This window comes from Olea europaea, chromosome 13, assembly GCF_002742605.1.
Source record: "Olea europaea var. sylvestris chromosome 13, O_europaea_v1, whole genome shotgun sequence".
Classification (NCBI taxonomy): domain Eukaryota; kingdom Viridiplantae; phylum Streptophyta; class Magnoliopsida; order Lamiales; family Oleaceae; genus Olea; species Olea europaea.
In genome coordinates, this window is record NC_036249.1 from 29636613 (window position 1) to 29652277 (window position 15665).

The 15665-nt window shown below is 33.0% G+C and overlaps 1 protein-coding gene across 1 annotated transcript; it reads left to right on the forward strand.

Annotated features, from left to right (window-relative positions):
* Nucleotides 1-2799: 2799 nt before the first annotated feature.
* Nucleotides 2800-8803, forward strand: LOC111408117 (TMV resistance protein N-like). The gene is made up of 5 exons (XM_023037912.1): nucleotides 2800-3389; nucleotides 4694-5783; nucleotides 5909-6193; nucleotides 6321-7448; nucleotides 7805-8803. The coding sequence occupies exons 1-5, from the start codon at nucleotides 2881-2883 to the stop codon at nucleotides 8462-8464; spliced, it is 3672 nt and encodes a 1223-aa protein (XP_022893680.1). The 5' UTR covers nucleotides 2800-2880; the 3' UTR covers nucleotides 8465-8803.
* The last annotated feature ends 6862 nt before the right edge of the window (nucleotides 8804-15665 follow it).

Here is a 15665-nt window from a genome sequence, read left to right on the forward strand (position 1 = left end):
AATAAAATAATATTACATGCAAATTCAAAACTTTTCTTTAATTTTTAACCACACATTCTTCTTTAATCTACTATTCAAAATGCATTATTTCCTCCAAAATGTGGATCAAACGAGGGCTGTATTTAATTGACATGAAGAACCTTCATGCCTACTTGGCCAAGAGTAATCATGCTACATTATTAAAAAAGTTTGACATCTTTCTTGACAGAATGTCACATGGTATTTTATCATTGATTTGTTTTAAAAACAATCATCTCTTACATTCTATCATTTTTTGCCACCAATACATGTGTCAACTAGGATGTCAACATTTTATGACAAAATAGCTTAATCCAAGAGTGTCAGAAATATTTTCATGTTCGCACATATAAAAGGTACATCGAATATAACTCAAAAGCTTTTACAAAAGCTAGTAAATTAGACAAGCAACAATTGATTTAAACCCATAGTAAGCAATGCAGATTTCCATGCATTATTTATAACATGCAAAATTTTCCATGAAATGATTGAAGTTTGATTTCTTTCGGAAATTGAATTGTGCGTGTACAATCATAGTTTTCTTGAGACTATTGAGAGGAGAAGGAGATTGGTGGTGGTGGAAGACGGGTTAAAATAAGGGTACGTGGAGTTGGTTGGAGAAGAAAGAGAGTTTTTATTTTTAAAATTTTAGTATTTTATTGTTTTAATAGGAATTCTTCTGCACACTTAAATTTTTGCTTTATATTTTTTTTTATTTATTTAAAAATGATGGTAAATTCGTCAATATACAAAGATTTAATGGTAGAAAATGAACAGTATGGTAAATTCGTCAATATACTATTATTACTACATTTTACAGAGTAAAAACGGAAAACAATAAACAAATATATATAAATTGATTTTGCTGGCAGCTCCTATTACTCCACCAAACAAGCCCTTAATGTTCCAAATTCCAAAATTCTAGTCTTTTACCAAAGAAAAACCCCCAATTCCACGTAACCATATTCCACCAAAATCAAATTCCCCTAATCCAGAAAATCACAAATCCCCCATGTCCACTTCTATACGTTCATCATCAGTTTCATCACACAGCTAAGCAACTTACTTATCCGCACCATCAAGTTCTTCAAATTTTCACATTTTCCTCCTTCACATGGCTATGTAGTGATTCAATTATATTCCACCACTCCATGTTGACGTGTTGCAGAATCATAACAGGAAATTATTGGTTTCATAGACATATTCAACAGGGCAGTCAATTTATTACTTCACAAAAGATGTTGAAGAATTACGAATATATTCACAAATTAGAATGCTTGGAATCCAAAGGTGTGAAATAAAAATTTGGTTCAAGTTTAAGATCATATGACAATTCATGAAGACATATAATTGGAGTACACGAAAGATGAAAGACATGTCTTCTATCAAAGCTGAAGTCATTAAGCGCACACACAATACATTAGTAGTTTAGAGTAAGCCTCATCCTTATCACCTAGTGATGGCAACGGGGCGGGTTCGAGATAGGGTGCCCCCACCCCGCCCCGCCCCACCTTAAATAGGGCGAGGCGGGGACGGGTCAACTTTTTGCCCATTTGTTGCCCCTTTTATTTTATTTTATTTTTTTTTTTTTACATTTCGAAAGTTTCGAATTATGTTATTATTAGAGAATAAAATACAAATTCAAAATAGATTTTTAACGGGTAAATTGTCTAGAAATAAATTTATTTTTAATTTTTTTCTTCTTGCCAACCCGTTCGGGCAAGGTAAATTGCCATCCCTAACATCACCCATAACCTACTCCAGGCATACCCCCGTGTCGTACCTCAACGTCAAACCATGTAGAAAAGAAGTGAGTTGTCATTTGTTATCCTCAATGGTGTCATGTTACCACTCACGTCGTAATCAATTTTCAAGCAAGGAGACCTTTTATCAACTTTCATCTCGATGGATCTCATTTCAACAAGATCCACATAATTCCATCTAGGTAATAGAGGTCCAAATGTCATTCCATTGCATGTTATGAATTCATTGACGGAGTCTTGATTCATTAAAAAGGAAAAAATAAAAATAAAATAAAAGATCTCTCAAATGAATCAAGAAGCGAAATTAGATTAAGAAATCAATCGTGAGAATATTCTAATATGTATTATGAAATGTAAAAATTGATATAGTATGATCTATTTGGTTGAAGCTAGAAACCATCATATTAGCAACCAAATAGATGTTAATCTCTTTTGATATATTAGATAACACAATTTTGGTTTATAAAGCCAAAAGGGTGTGTACACATCAATGGTGAGTTGATTATAGTGTCATGTGAAAAAAAAAAAAAAAAAAACCCACAAAATGAGTATGTAACCTCGATTTGTAGTTCACGAAATACAAATTTCTTCTATAGAGATGTGTATAATGTTCGTGTTGCCTCGAACTAGTAAAATGAAAAATGTACTAGCATTTTGGCAATTTCATTTGTACTACTTAGAATTAAGATGATTTCCGAATCAGCAGCCTCATGTTTTCAGCGACACAAAGGTAAGAATTGTTGACTTTGACTTGAATTAAAATTTTAATTTAAATCGATACCAAATAAATGCTAGTTTATTTGAATTTTAGTACTTGAAACTTGGACAACGATTGTAAATAAATTTAAACACGGATTAAACTTAAAAATAATATTAAAAGAAGAAGAAGAAGATTGGACTAAACTTAGAAATAAAAAATAATAAAAAGGTCCAAATGGATCTGGGCTGAGACTCCAAAAGCCCAATAATGAAAAAAAAATATTTTTAATTTGGAAATCTCTCTCCATACAAGCTCTATATAATTCAACCAGCAAAAGTACCATCCACACTCAAAACCTCTGTATCACTCGAGCAGCAAAAATACGAGCAACGCTCAAAAATGTCTTCGGCAAATGCCTCTGATTCCTTTTCCACTGCCATGACCCCTGTATTGAGTTACGACGTTTTCTTGAGTTTCAGAGGTGAAGACACCCGTAAAGGTTTCGTCGACCACCTCTCTACAACCTTACACGAAAAAGGTATCCACACTTTCAAAGACGACACCGAACTCAAGAGAGGGAGTTCCATTTCCCCAATACTCGAAAAAGCCATTGAAAGTTCTGAAGTCGCACTCGTTGTCTTCTCGAAAAACTATGCCGACTCGTCTTGGTGTTTAGATGAGATTGTTAAGATCGTTGAATGTAACAAGAAATTTGGCCAAAAGATTTATCCTGTATTCTACAATGTGGATCCTTCTGATGTTAGGAAGCAAAAAGGGAGTTACAAAATAGCTTTTGACAAATATGAAAACGATCCTAACGTGGAGAAGGAGAAAATTAAGAGCTGGAGGAATGCTTTGAAGGAAGCTGCTAGTGTTTCTGGATGGGATACCAATCATACTGCTGATGGGTAAATTTCCTACACTTTACTCTCCTTTATTATGTTTGCTGATTTGCTTTTAAGTGTGATAATTCGTACGCAAAGTGTGGTAATATATAAAACAAGCCCCAATCTAATATATTCTATAAAATGTGTAAATAAAAATAGTGTTTGATTAGCTTATAATACTTTAATTATGCACATAAGTATTCTGCTACCATCAGTTTTAGTCTCGCTTCACCTTGTAAATTAAGCATTTTAGACATTCTCGACCCCTTACAACTCGGTTTCAAAGTCAATTCTACCATAACATAGTAAACCTTGATACTTTAGACTTATCTCACATGTTGAATCAAGTCGATCATAATTCTTACCATTTCTATTTTAGAAATATTAATATTCTATTGCTAAAATATCAAGGGATTAGTAATTTATGAGATATAAGAAATATCACAATTTTAACACAATAATTATGAATACAATTCAAAGTCCTGAAAAAAGGTGATGAGAAGGATATCCTAAACAAAGGTTAAATTTTCTATACCCGATATGAGACTTGGGATCTTCGTGCACAATGTAGCAATGATATCTATACCATGCTTCACATATCTTAAGATTTTCCTAATTACTGATTAATTATCATAAAAACTGTTTATTGATACTTGATAATCTCATACATAGCTTTTATGTTACTATCATTCTTGAGAGCAGAGTCCAGTCACTAATGCAACATGGAAAGAACATAAATTTTTCATTTTTTTTGAAAAATATAAAATAAATAAATAAACAAATAAAGGCCTGATATGGAATATGCCTCGACTCGTACTGGCTATATCCATGCTGCATCATTTTGTATGTTTGTACTTGTGGGAACAGTGGTTTCTTATCCTCGCTCGCTTTAGTATCTTCCTAAGAAAACTGTGGAAAGGAAATATCGTCACAATACCGTATATAAACAGAAGTTCGTGCTAAAATGTTGGTATTTGTTTATTTATGTGATGTGTAATTGATGGGATTTTTGAGCTTATCTTGTTGCTAGTTTATAAACTCGATTAGGGTTCGTGTTGGATTTCAGATTTTAGGGTTTTAGATATGTTGGTAACATACAATAGTTAACATGTTCATATGTTTCTACTTACTGGTGAATATATGCAAATGGAAAAAGATATTGAACATACACTTGTTTTTCATTATTTTGTGATAATATGCATGCATATTCAGTATATTTAAAATTGTGAACGATTTAAACTAGTTTTCATTAGTATGATTTTCCTTCATCTCTAACTCAAAGTCTGCCACTGTAAACTAATGTTTTTCTTCTTTCTGATCTTCAGACACGAGTCGAAAGGCATCAGAGAAATTGCTCGAGAAATTTTAAAGAATTTGAGCCATACAATCTCTCGATTTAAAGAAAACCTGATTGGAGTAGAGTCGCATGTTCAGAAAGTGACATCACTGTTGAATCTTGAGCGAACTCAAGATGTTCGCATGATAGGTATATGGGGTATGGGTGGCATCGGGAAAACAACTATCGTCAGGACTGTGTTTGATCAAATATTTAACGAATTTGAAGGCAGTTGCTATCTTGACAATGTAAGAGAAGTTTCCAAAACTTTAGGACTGAATTCGTTAGAAGAAAAATTACTCTCTGACACTTTGATGGAAAAAAGCGCAAATCTCCACAATAATACGTCTATGCTATTCGCAAGGTTACGTCACAAAAGGGTGCTTGTTGTTCTTGACGATGTCAATGAACTCGAGCATTTAGACAGACTGGCTGGAGGGCATGATTGGTTTGGAGCCGGAAGCAGAATCATCATAACAACAAGAGACAGACAGATACTTTCGCCACGTCAAATTGATGATGTATATGAGGTCAGTTTCTTAGGGACTGATGTAGCACTGAAGCTGTTTAGCAAATTTGCCTTTAAGGAAGGTTTCCCTAAAGATAAATTTGAAATGCTTGCACATAAGGCAATTAGATATGCTCGCGGTCTTCCTTTAGCTCTTAAGGTGTTGGGCAATTTTTTACATGGTCGAGATATTGATGAATGGGAAAATGCATTGGATAGATTGGAAGAAATTCCGGAAGATAAAATCTTGGAGAAACTTAAATTGAGTTTTGATGCACTGAATGACATGGAGAAGAAGATATTCCTTGATGTTGCTTGCTTTTTTAAGGGGAAGAAGAAAGAATATGTGATAAGAAAACTTGACGGCTTCGGTCAGCAAGCCAAGGAAGCAGTAAGAGATTTGATTCAAAAATCTCTTATAACTATAACCACTGATGACAGGCTTCAGATGCATAACTTATTACAAGAGATGGGTTGGTACATTGTGCGACATCCGCATCCTAACAATCCTGAGAAACACAGCAGGTTATGGTTGCCTGAGGAAATAAGCTATTTACTAACCGAAAATGTGGTAAGAACTAAACTCATTTTGATTTGATACTGAAGAAGCTTTTACTAAGTTTATCTAAGGTTTTGTGCGAGTGACGTAATTTTGAAACTCACCTACCTACCATAATATTTGTTGACAATAAACAGGGAACAAAAGATATTGAGTGCATACATGTGGACTACTCAGAACCAGAGAGCGTGAAAATAAGCTCGAAAGCCTTTACAAATATGGAAAACCTGAGGCTTCTCAAAATCCATAATGCAAGCATTGAGCAAATTCCAGCTTCTATTCCAAGAAACTTGCAATGGCTTGATTTGCATAAGTACCAAGCAAGGATTTTGCCTGCAAATTTTCAAGGAGAAAAGCTCGTTGGACTGAAACTGTCCCATAGCCATATTGAACACATTCGAGGACTTGAAAAGGCAAAATTGGTATGTCATGAATTTTCTTTTCTAATCATAATTTAATTTCCACATTATGAAAGCTTCACTTGGATATGAAGAATTGACATAATCTTCCCTTTCCCTTGTCCCGCCTTTCTGTTTCTCAATTGGACAGAACAATTTGAAGTTCATCAACCTCAGTTACTCTAAAAAATTGTTGAAAACTCCAGATTTCAGCAACATTCCAAATCTTGAAAAATTGGATCTCAGCAATTGTAAGAGCTTGGAAGAGGTTCACGCGTCCCTTGGGAATCTTAAGAAGCTTGTATACTTAAATTTGGCGCACTGCGTTAAACTAAAGACTCTACCAAGTAGTATCCATTTTAAACTTCTGAAAACATTTGTTCTCTGGGACTGTGTGAAATTAGAAAATTTTCCAGCAGTGGCTGGGGAAATGGAATGCTTGTCGGAGCTTCATTTGGAAGGGACTGCAATAAAAGAGCTACCCCCATCAATCAGCAACATTTCTGGCCTTGTTTTGATAAATCTCAGCAAGTGCAAAAACCTAAAAATTCTTCCAAACAGCATTTGTGATTTCAAATGTTTGCAAACTCTCATTCTCTCTGACTGCTCACAGCTTGAAAAATTGCCAGAAAACCTTGGACAAGTCATATCATTGGAAGAACTTCTGGTAGATGGAACTGCTATTACACAACCACCGCCATCCATTACATGTTTGACGAAGCTGAATGCCTTATCATTCAGTAGATGCAAGCGGCCAAAATCTCTGAGTTCTCTGTTTTCAGGTAATTTGGAGTCATCAGTCTCTTCTCTATCTGTTAAGTTACCTTTGCCAAAAATAGGATTCTCCAATAGCAAACAGACAAAAGGATCTTTGCCTCCACCCCGACCATCTTTATCAGGTTTATGTTCCTTAAAAAAATTGGATCTCAGTTCCAGCGATCTACTTGAGGAAATATCAGCTGATCTTGGCAGCTTGTCATCTTTGGAAGAGTTAGATCTGAGCAGAAATAACTTCGTAAAGTTTCCAGCAAAAATTTCTGAACTTCCACGACTCAAAATCTTGAAACTGGAAAGTTGCAATAGTCTTGTATCACTGCCGGATCTTCCAAAATGTATAGCTGTACTGGATGCAGATGATTGCCAATCATTAAAAAGCTTGGCTAACCTCTCTGAAAAGCATGCCTTCTTATGGAAGGTCTCATTTCACAATTGCTTCAAACTGTTCAAAAATGAGGAGAACCGTAATGCTTCTGATAAGTTGCTACACTCTTTACTTCAGGTTGGTATCCAAATTTTCTCTTTTCCAGTACATGTCTAGGAGCAATTCCTCTTACTACATAGATTTAATAATTACCAATGCCTATTCTATGGTTCACTCTAGTCTTAATTGGTGAAACTCATATAGGAATTTATTCTCTATATTGGGATTTCGTGACATTCTTGGAAGACGTCAAGGGGTAGATTAGAGTAAATACGGGATTTAATTTGGTTGACGATAAATCCATATATTAGTGAATTTTCCAATCCACTGCACGAATTATTCAAGCACGTTTATATCAATATTGTATTAAGACTTGTATAAATGTAATTGTAAAATCTCAGAAAGTGTTAATTTCACTTGATTTCTTGTTACAGGGACAAGCTGCTGTGGATAGTCGATTTAGTATACTCATTCCTGGAAGGGAGGTTCCAGAGTGGTTCAGTTACCAAAAGATGGGTCGTTCAGTAACCATCCCCTTAACTACAAATTGGCATGAGAATGTCACTGGGATTGCAGTTTCTATCGTCTTTGAGTGTCTGGTACCAAAATCAAAAATAGGGGTCACGTTCAAATTGATAAGCCGGGATCATGAGGAGTTCATCGCTAATATCACTCAAACTGCCACTAAGCTGGAAGAGAACTATGAATCTGCTCATGTGTGGATAGGCTATGTATCATTCCATCTTTTCCAGCTTCTATTTCCAAAATTTCAGTCAGATGATTGGGCTAAAATAGATGGATGTCTCACAATTAAGACAAAGGAAGAGGCATGGATCAAGCCAAGAGGATGTGGTATTCGCTTAGTTTACAAAGAAGATGTGAAAGAGACGTCGCAATATATGGAGACTCATCCTGGGGTTGACCAAGAATTGAAAATATTAGAAGAGGCAGAAGAGAGTATCGATGTACTGACTTTTGGTGTCAATCAATTGAACTGGAGTGTAGATCCTATCGAGGAAGAGGGCAATCAAATTCAAAGCTTGAGATCCTCCACTACCTTCAAGGTACAGAAGACACTATCGTTTGATTACTAGTTACCATAAGGAGGGTCTTACAATGCATGGCCAAGTCGTTTGATTCTGTTGGTAGTTGTCTATGTTTGTTTTTCCATTTTTTTATCCTACAAAAAAAGAATAGACATTGTGGCTTCCTATGTTTTCTCAAGTCAATTCGATGCATGGAAAAATATTCATAATTTTTCTTTTGTTCTGATTAATGTTGTATTGGGTGTTATGTTGCTTAGTATTACAAGACCAAAATCCTCGTCAAATATTTGGTTTGTCTTTCTGTGTATTGTGTGTGTCCCCTTGTATAGTAAATTTTATTATGGTGAGATTGCGTATGTTATTGAAATCATTGTGGCTTATATTGTACGTCTTGTGCTTAAGCTATTTGGCATACTTTACTATTGCGGTGAACATATATTGATACCATTGGTTTAGGCCATTTATGACTTTCATTTATCGAATTCTTAAGTTCTTTGGCTAAATTTCCAATCAAAGTTACATATGAAGGACTTCTGGTCCCTACAATTTTTTCGCCACTTTCTGTTACTTCACGCATTAGTTTTTTATTCTAGATTGCGGATCTAGTAATAGGAGTCGATTTTCGTCCATCTCTTCCCCTTGTTAAAGGGGGGTTAGCGATAGCTTAGATATACAGTCTTCGTTGATGGTCTTCCATAAAATTTTGACATTTTATTACAATTTTGAAGTGTCACAGTTCTAAAGATGTCAAAACCCACTAAATTTTACAGCAATTTTTTTTTAAAAAAAAAATTATAGGTGCCATCTCTCAAATTATGACACCTCAATATTGTAGTGATATATTAAAAATTTATTGAAGATTAAACGGCCGATTTGGCACCAAAGATATGAATTCAAGAGGTGGGGAAAATGCAATTACCGTACTATGTCCCAAGGGTAATTATGGGACCAAAACTGTCTTGAAAGTTTATGATTAGTATTAGGATGGCTATGTATTTTATAGATGTTAAGGGATAAATTCCATATTGAACAAAGATTAAAATATAACTCAATATATAAGGAATTAAACTACTCCTCATAATAATATTGATCTTTTAAGATAGAACTCTAAATCTTAATATGGTACCAGAGCCTATTAAACACCAACAAGTATTTCTATTCGATTAAAACTAAAAAAAAATGAGTATACAATCAAGATTGGTTTGCGGGCATGTTAAGAGATAAATTTCACATCAAATAAAAATATAATACAATAATTTGAGTTACTTCTCTTAATAAAATTGATCTTTTAAAATTGAACGACACGTCTTAAGAATAATTCTAACATAAATTTCCACGAAAGAAAATAAATCTTTAATTAATAAATTAGGATTTCTATGGGACATTCACCATGGTGATTATAACAAAAAAACAAACATAAATTTACCATTATACTAAATCAATAATTGATTTCTTGATTGAATCTGATTTGCAAACTTCTAATTTTCAATTCACGAACATTAATCTTTTAATTCACAATTTAGACACTCCCAACCTTCAAGCCTTCTATATTATTCTTGAAATATCAAAACTCTAACAATGTTCTTAAAGATGGAAATAGTATAAAAAACGCGTGGAATAAAGGAAACAACAATTTCTCAATAAAAATGCGTAGAATATACAAAGAAAAAATACATAACTACAATACTTTTAAATATACAACTTCACATTTAACAAACTTACAAAAGGATTTCGAAAATCAGATGATGATGATGATGATGATGATGATGATGATGATGATGATGATGATGATGATGATGATGATAATAATAATAATAATTGAATCACTCTCTACACAAATATCCCAATCGACCACACTCCCAATCTGGCGGATCTCTATTTATACTCTTCCAATCAACCACACCCAACCAACCCCTCTGTCACTCTAGTTTATCCTTCAAACTAATTATGTTGGCATTGAGAATCTTCATTGTAGGGAGTCAAATGACAGAGCTCTCATCAGCAAGAGGTATTTATGGCGAAGATTTGTTTTTATGGTAAAGATTAAGGTACACTTAGATTTTGTGAGCCATGATTTTTTTGCCCCTGCTAGCTAGATTATTTTTCTTTTCTATGTAGCCTGCAATATAACCATCAATTTTGTGTGATGGATACTTGTTTTTAGATTCTGCAACATTGAGATAGTTCACAATTTTTGGCAGTTGGGAAATGACCTTCGAGGGCAAGCAAAAGTCTCCGAGGATCACAAATGATTAATGAGTGCCTCTAAATTGACTGAGTAGACATGGTCAAAGGGCGAAAGGAGGAACGACCTCGATTTCTCAAAGGGTCCAACTGAATTGAGGCCAAGAGATAATTATGGATTTCAAGAAGATAACAAATTTGAAAACTTTAATTTCAATACGTGAAATTTGGATGCCAAAATGCCTGAAAACATAGCTAAGAGCCCCATCAAAAATGGTATTTACAACATGAATGTTGTGTATCAAAATCCTAATTCCAGTTTGGGAAATATAAGCAAATATAACACTAACAACTCCAACAAGGAGCCTATCGAGAGCAGCAGTAACAATAGCAATAACAAGGAATAGAGTTTGGTATCGAGTCGTTGTAATTTTGGACAATTTGGTATTTTCGGATAAGAGGTATTTACACACTTTTACTCCCTGGCTAATGTCCAACAAAGGGATTTTTGGACGAATTGGTATTTTTCATTTCTTAAAATATGGATGTTGGTATAGAGTTTACATTCTACCTCTCGTTATTTGGTGCAAAAGATACAGAAATAGAGTTTGGTATCTATTCTTTTAGGCATCAATGAGAGTGATTTTAGTTATCTTGTGCACCAGTGATTTATAATCTGATCATTAAAAATTTTTCAGATGATAAATCATTTAATTTGATGCATTCTTATTTTGAACATGTTTTTGTTTTTCACAGTTCATAATTCCTGAAGAGGTTTCTGTATTTCATAAAATATTAGCATGATTGTGACCTATTGATTGTGTGCTTTATGTTGTATGTGACCAAGTTATGTTTAAAAGTGATTATTTATGACTAGATATGTGTAAACTATTATTGTTTGTGATCATGTCTGTGTAAATTATTATTGTTTGTGATCAGCATGTGTTAACCTACTATAATCAAGTCTATCTTTAATATGATTTTTTGTGAGCGGTTAAATGTAACTATCTCTGACCAACCATGTGTTAACAGTTATGTATAACTAGACATTTGTTAATATTGAAAGTTTATGACAAAACCTATTTAAATTTAAAAATTTGTGACCATTTATGTGTTAAAGGTGACCCACTGTGATCAAGTCTGTGTTGACAATGACCAATTGTGACTAGTAATATGTTGAATGTCACCTATTAATTGGTCAAAAAGAAACAAATCGTAGGTCACATTTTCAAATTTGGTTACAATTTAGTCAGGATCACGTGTTTTAGGTCAAAGGTTAATTGGTCACAAATTTATCAAATTATTTGGTTATGACTTATTTTTAGGCACAATTTATCAAATTAATTGATCACGACTTATTTCACGATCACAATTTATCAAATTAATTAATCACAGTTTATCAAATTAATCGATCACAGGTCATTTTTCGATCTCAATTTATCAAATTAATTAATCATTTGATCTCAAATCATAAATTTTATAGGTCACAACACTACAACAAAACTATGATTCAGCGATAAGATATTTTGCGACATACAAAAAGTTGTCGCAAAAAGTGACTTAACGCGACACATTTTAAAGTTTGTAGCGAAGATTGTGATGAAAAAAATATGTACCAAAAACTATAAGACGGCATAAAAAGTTGTTGTGAAATGTGAGATGTTGTGACAAATAATAAAGATTGTCGTCAAAAATATGAGGGAAGCAAGGCACCAAAATATTTTTGGTGGGAAATTTATGGCGACAAATTTTTTTTTCTTGCAAAAAAATGCTTGTGATGCAATAGGGTCTTCTTTTAGCGATAAAAATATTTGTTGCTAAAAATTCTATAGTTGAAGGAAAAAAAGACTAAAAGATAATAACTTTTTTTTTTACAACAGACAAAAAATATTGCAGTAGATTTTTTACAATGTTTTCCCATATATGTAGACTCTAATATTGTTGTAGAGTTGAAGGATATTGCAACGTGCAATACAAGCCAAAAAAGACCTCAAATGTAAATTGTTATAAAGTTTTTACGATGTAACTCATTCATTGATTTTATTTTATTTTGTAACATTTTTTGCTTGCTGTCTTAATTTTTTTCTAACGTTATTTTTTTCTTTAATTTTTGTAATAAGTGTTTGTTTTTATCGTTCGACTAAATTTTAATGTATAATACAAATTTTTAAATTTTTAATTATTTTTTATGAAAAGAAATTTTTTTTATAATAAAAGCTGTATAAAATTTATAAAAAAATTTATTGCCTAAAAAATTAAGAAAAATGCATTAGATGATTAAACCTTCAATCACATAATAACTTACAAAAATAGAAATACTAGGTCAAACCAATCCATAAAGAAAAATAGTTTTCTCAACAATTAAAGCAAATAAATAAAGAAATTATAATTCACATATAATTAGTAGGCGGTGGCATGCTAAACATTGTTGCTGGCTTAGCTTATTGTGGAGACATGCTGACTTGACACGATACGAACTTATGCATTAGTGCCTCAAATTGAGAAATCTTGGCACGCATATCCAACAATTCTTGCTCTTGCTTTTGTATTTTGCTCTCAAAGGGCTAATGATTCAGTATCAACCGATGTCAAATAAGCAGAGTAGCTTGAGATAGGTTTTGGACCATGTCCAAGTCCTCTAATGTAACCTCTAGATTTTCCTAAAACTTCTTGCATAGTCTCAAGGTCAGTGGTGACCTCAGATCCCTCTGGATTAGGTTGCTCTTTAATTTGAAGCATCATCTCCTATATATAAGTAAAGAAAAAGAAGAGAGAATACATGTAAATAACAGAATATATATATAAAATGTCAATAACAATGAATAAATTATTAATATACTTACATATCTTGTTCGTGCTTCATCGTATACCCACCCTTTCTTCTCACTGTAATGAGTCTCATAATAAATTTCTATTTCTCCTTGTGCATTGTCTTTGGTAATTGATCTCTGTTTGAAATAATATATATCAAGTTACAAAAATATATTTGTCTTCATAAACACAAAAGAAAGTATTACCTTTCCTTGAAGACATGCAACAAATGATTTTGATCCACCACAATGATTATATTTAATGCAGTTGTGGCTTGCTAGATTACGTGTAGTTAGTACCTGTAATTAATTTATATGTAAATATAATTAACTCATTATAATTTATTTTTTAATTATATTAATTATTTTAAGATAACATCTAAATTATATTATTCTTAATATTTACAAGTATATGCATTTTTAATTAAAGTTACCTAAAATTCAGGGGTAGACCAATATTAACACAACTAGTCCCAATCAACTTCTTTATGTCAGTTGGGTAGTTCTTCATTGCATCATCTAATATTTTTCCATTGAAATATTTCTCTTTGAGTCTACATCTATAATCATGATATCTTCTCGCTAAAATATCGTTCACACATTTATGGAAATGCTCGACTACCAAATCAAGCTTGAATTTTGCCTACCAAAAAAGAAATGTGCATATTATTTATTTAAATATGGGAAACTACTAACTATTCTACAAAATTTTGTAAAAATGAATTTGTTTGTGACTTACGAAAACTCGATCATTTAATTCATTTTCTCTTCATTGGGTATGTCGATCCACCTTTTGTAACAGAGTGGAGCAAAGGATCGAACGATGTAGCCATACTCACTAGCCAAACGTGCTTGCTGATTTCCAATAGCTCTTCCCAATTTTTTAGAAATCTCCAATGATATTTTTCTAGCTGTGCTAACGATATCATCAATGCCCTTACCTCTTGTAGGACCACGTCCCTTCCTCTTCAAAGAATGAGAATTTATGAAATAAATTACTCAAAGAATGAGAATATATAGACAAAAATGAGATTCTATCAATTAAATGTATACATTATGATGACTTTATACCATAAAGATAAATTATTACCGTTGGAATTGAGGATGGACTCATGTGTCAATGTGGTTGCTTGTAATGAATTAAGCTGAGTCTAGAGCTAAGATAATGGGGCAGGAACCCATAGAGGTTAAGGTAATGGAGTAGGAACTTGAACATTACTAGACTTAGACAATGAGGAAGAGATATTAGCTTGAAGAGTAGTCTGGGCTAATGGACCCTTGCATGATGCCTTTGATGAGAAAACCTCTGAAGGTGGCTCATAAGATGTAGTAAAAACTCTATTTTTCTTGCCAATTCTTGTTCGAGACGCCATTATCTACCAAGAAAAAATGCCCAAAAGAGAGAGAGATCATTATTAACCAAAAAAAAAAATGTAGAGCTCTGTTGTTTTTTTACACAATTATGTTCAAGAACATTGAATATCAGTGATTTAGAAAAGCTGGAAGAAGGGATTATTATAATTTTATGTAAACTAGAACGAATTTTTCCACCGACATTTTTTGATGTAATGGTTCATTTAGCTATTTACCTACCTGAAGAAGCAAAATTTGGAGGTCCCGTTGCATTTAGATGGATGTACCCAATTGAAAGGTAATTGCTAATATTGCATACATATATACTTGTTCATTGACTTATTACTTTCAAAACTTTTCATGTAATATTTGATGACAGAATATTAGGTCGATATAAGAGTTATGTTAAGAATAAAGCTCAACCTGAAGGATCAATTGCTGAAGCATATATTGTTATTGAGTCTTTGGATTTTTGCTCAATGTATCTCAACGATATTGAAACAAAATTTAATCGACCTGAGCGTAATGAGGATGGTGGTACTTCATCTACAAGCTTGTCAGTCTTCTCTAAAAATACTAGACTATTAGGTCATGCAGAACCAAAGTTACTTTCAAAACAGGAAATTGATAAAGCGCATTGGTATGTCCTAAATAATTGTGACGAAGTTCGGCAATATTTAAAGTAAGTTCTTAATCAACTTTTAAATTGTTTTGCTACTAATTATTAATGTGTTGTAGTATTTAATTGCATCTCCTTCTGTAGTGAACACATGGAGCTATTTCAACAACAAAATCACAACAATTTGGATAAAAAAAAACAAGAAGAATTGTTTCTCGGATGGTTGCTTCACATGTAAGTTATAACACGTGTCCTATTTATTTATTAAAGCAACATAACATTC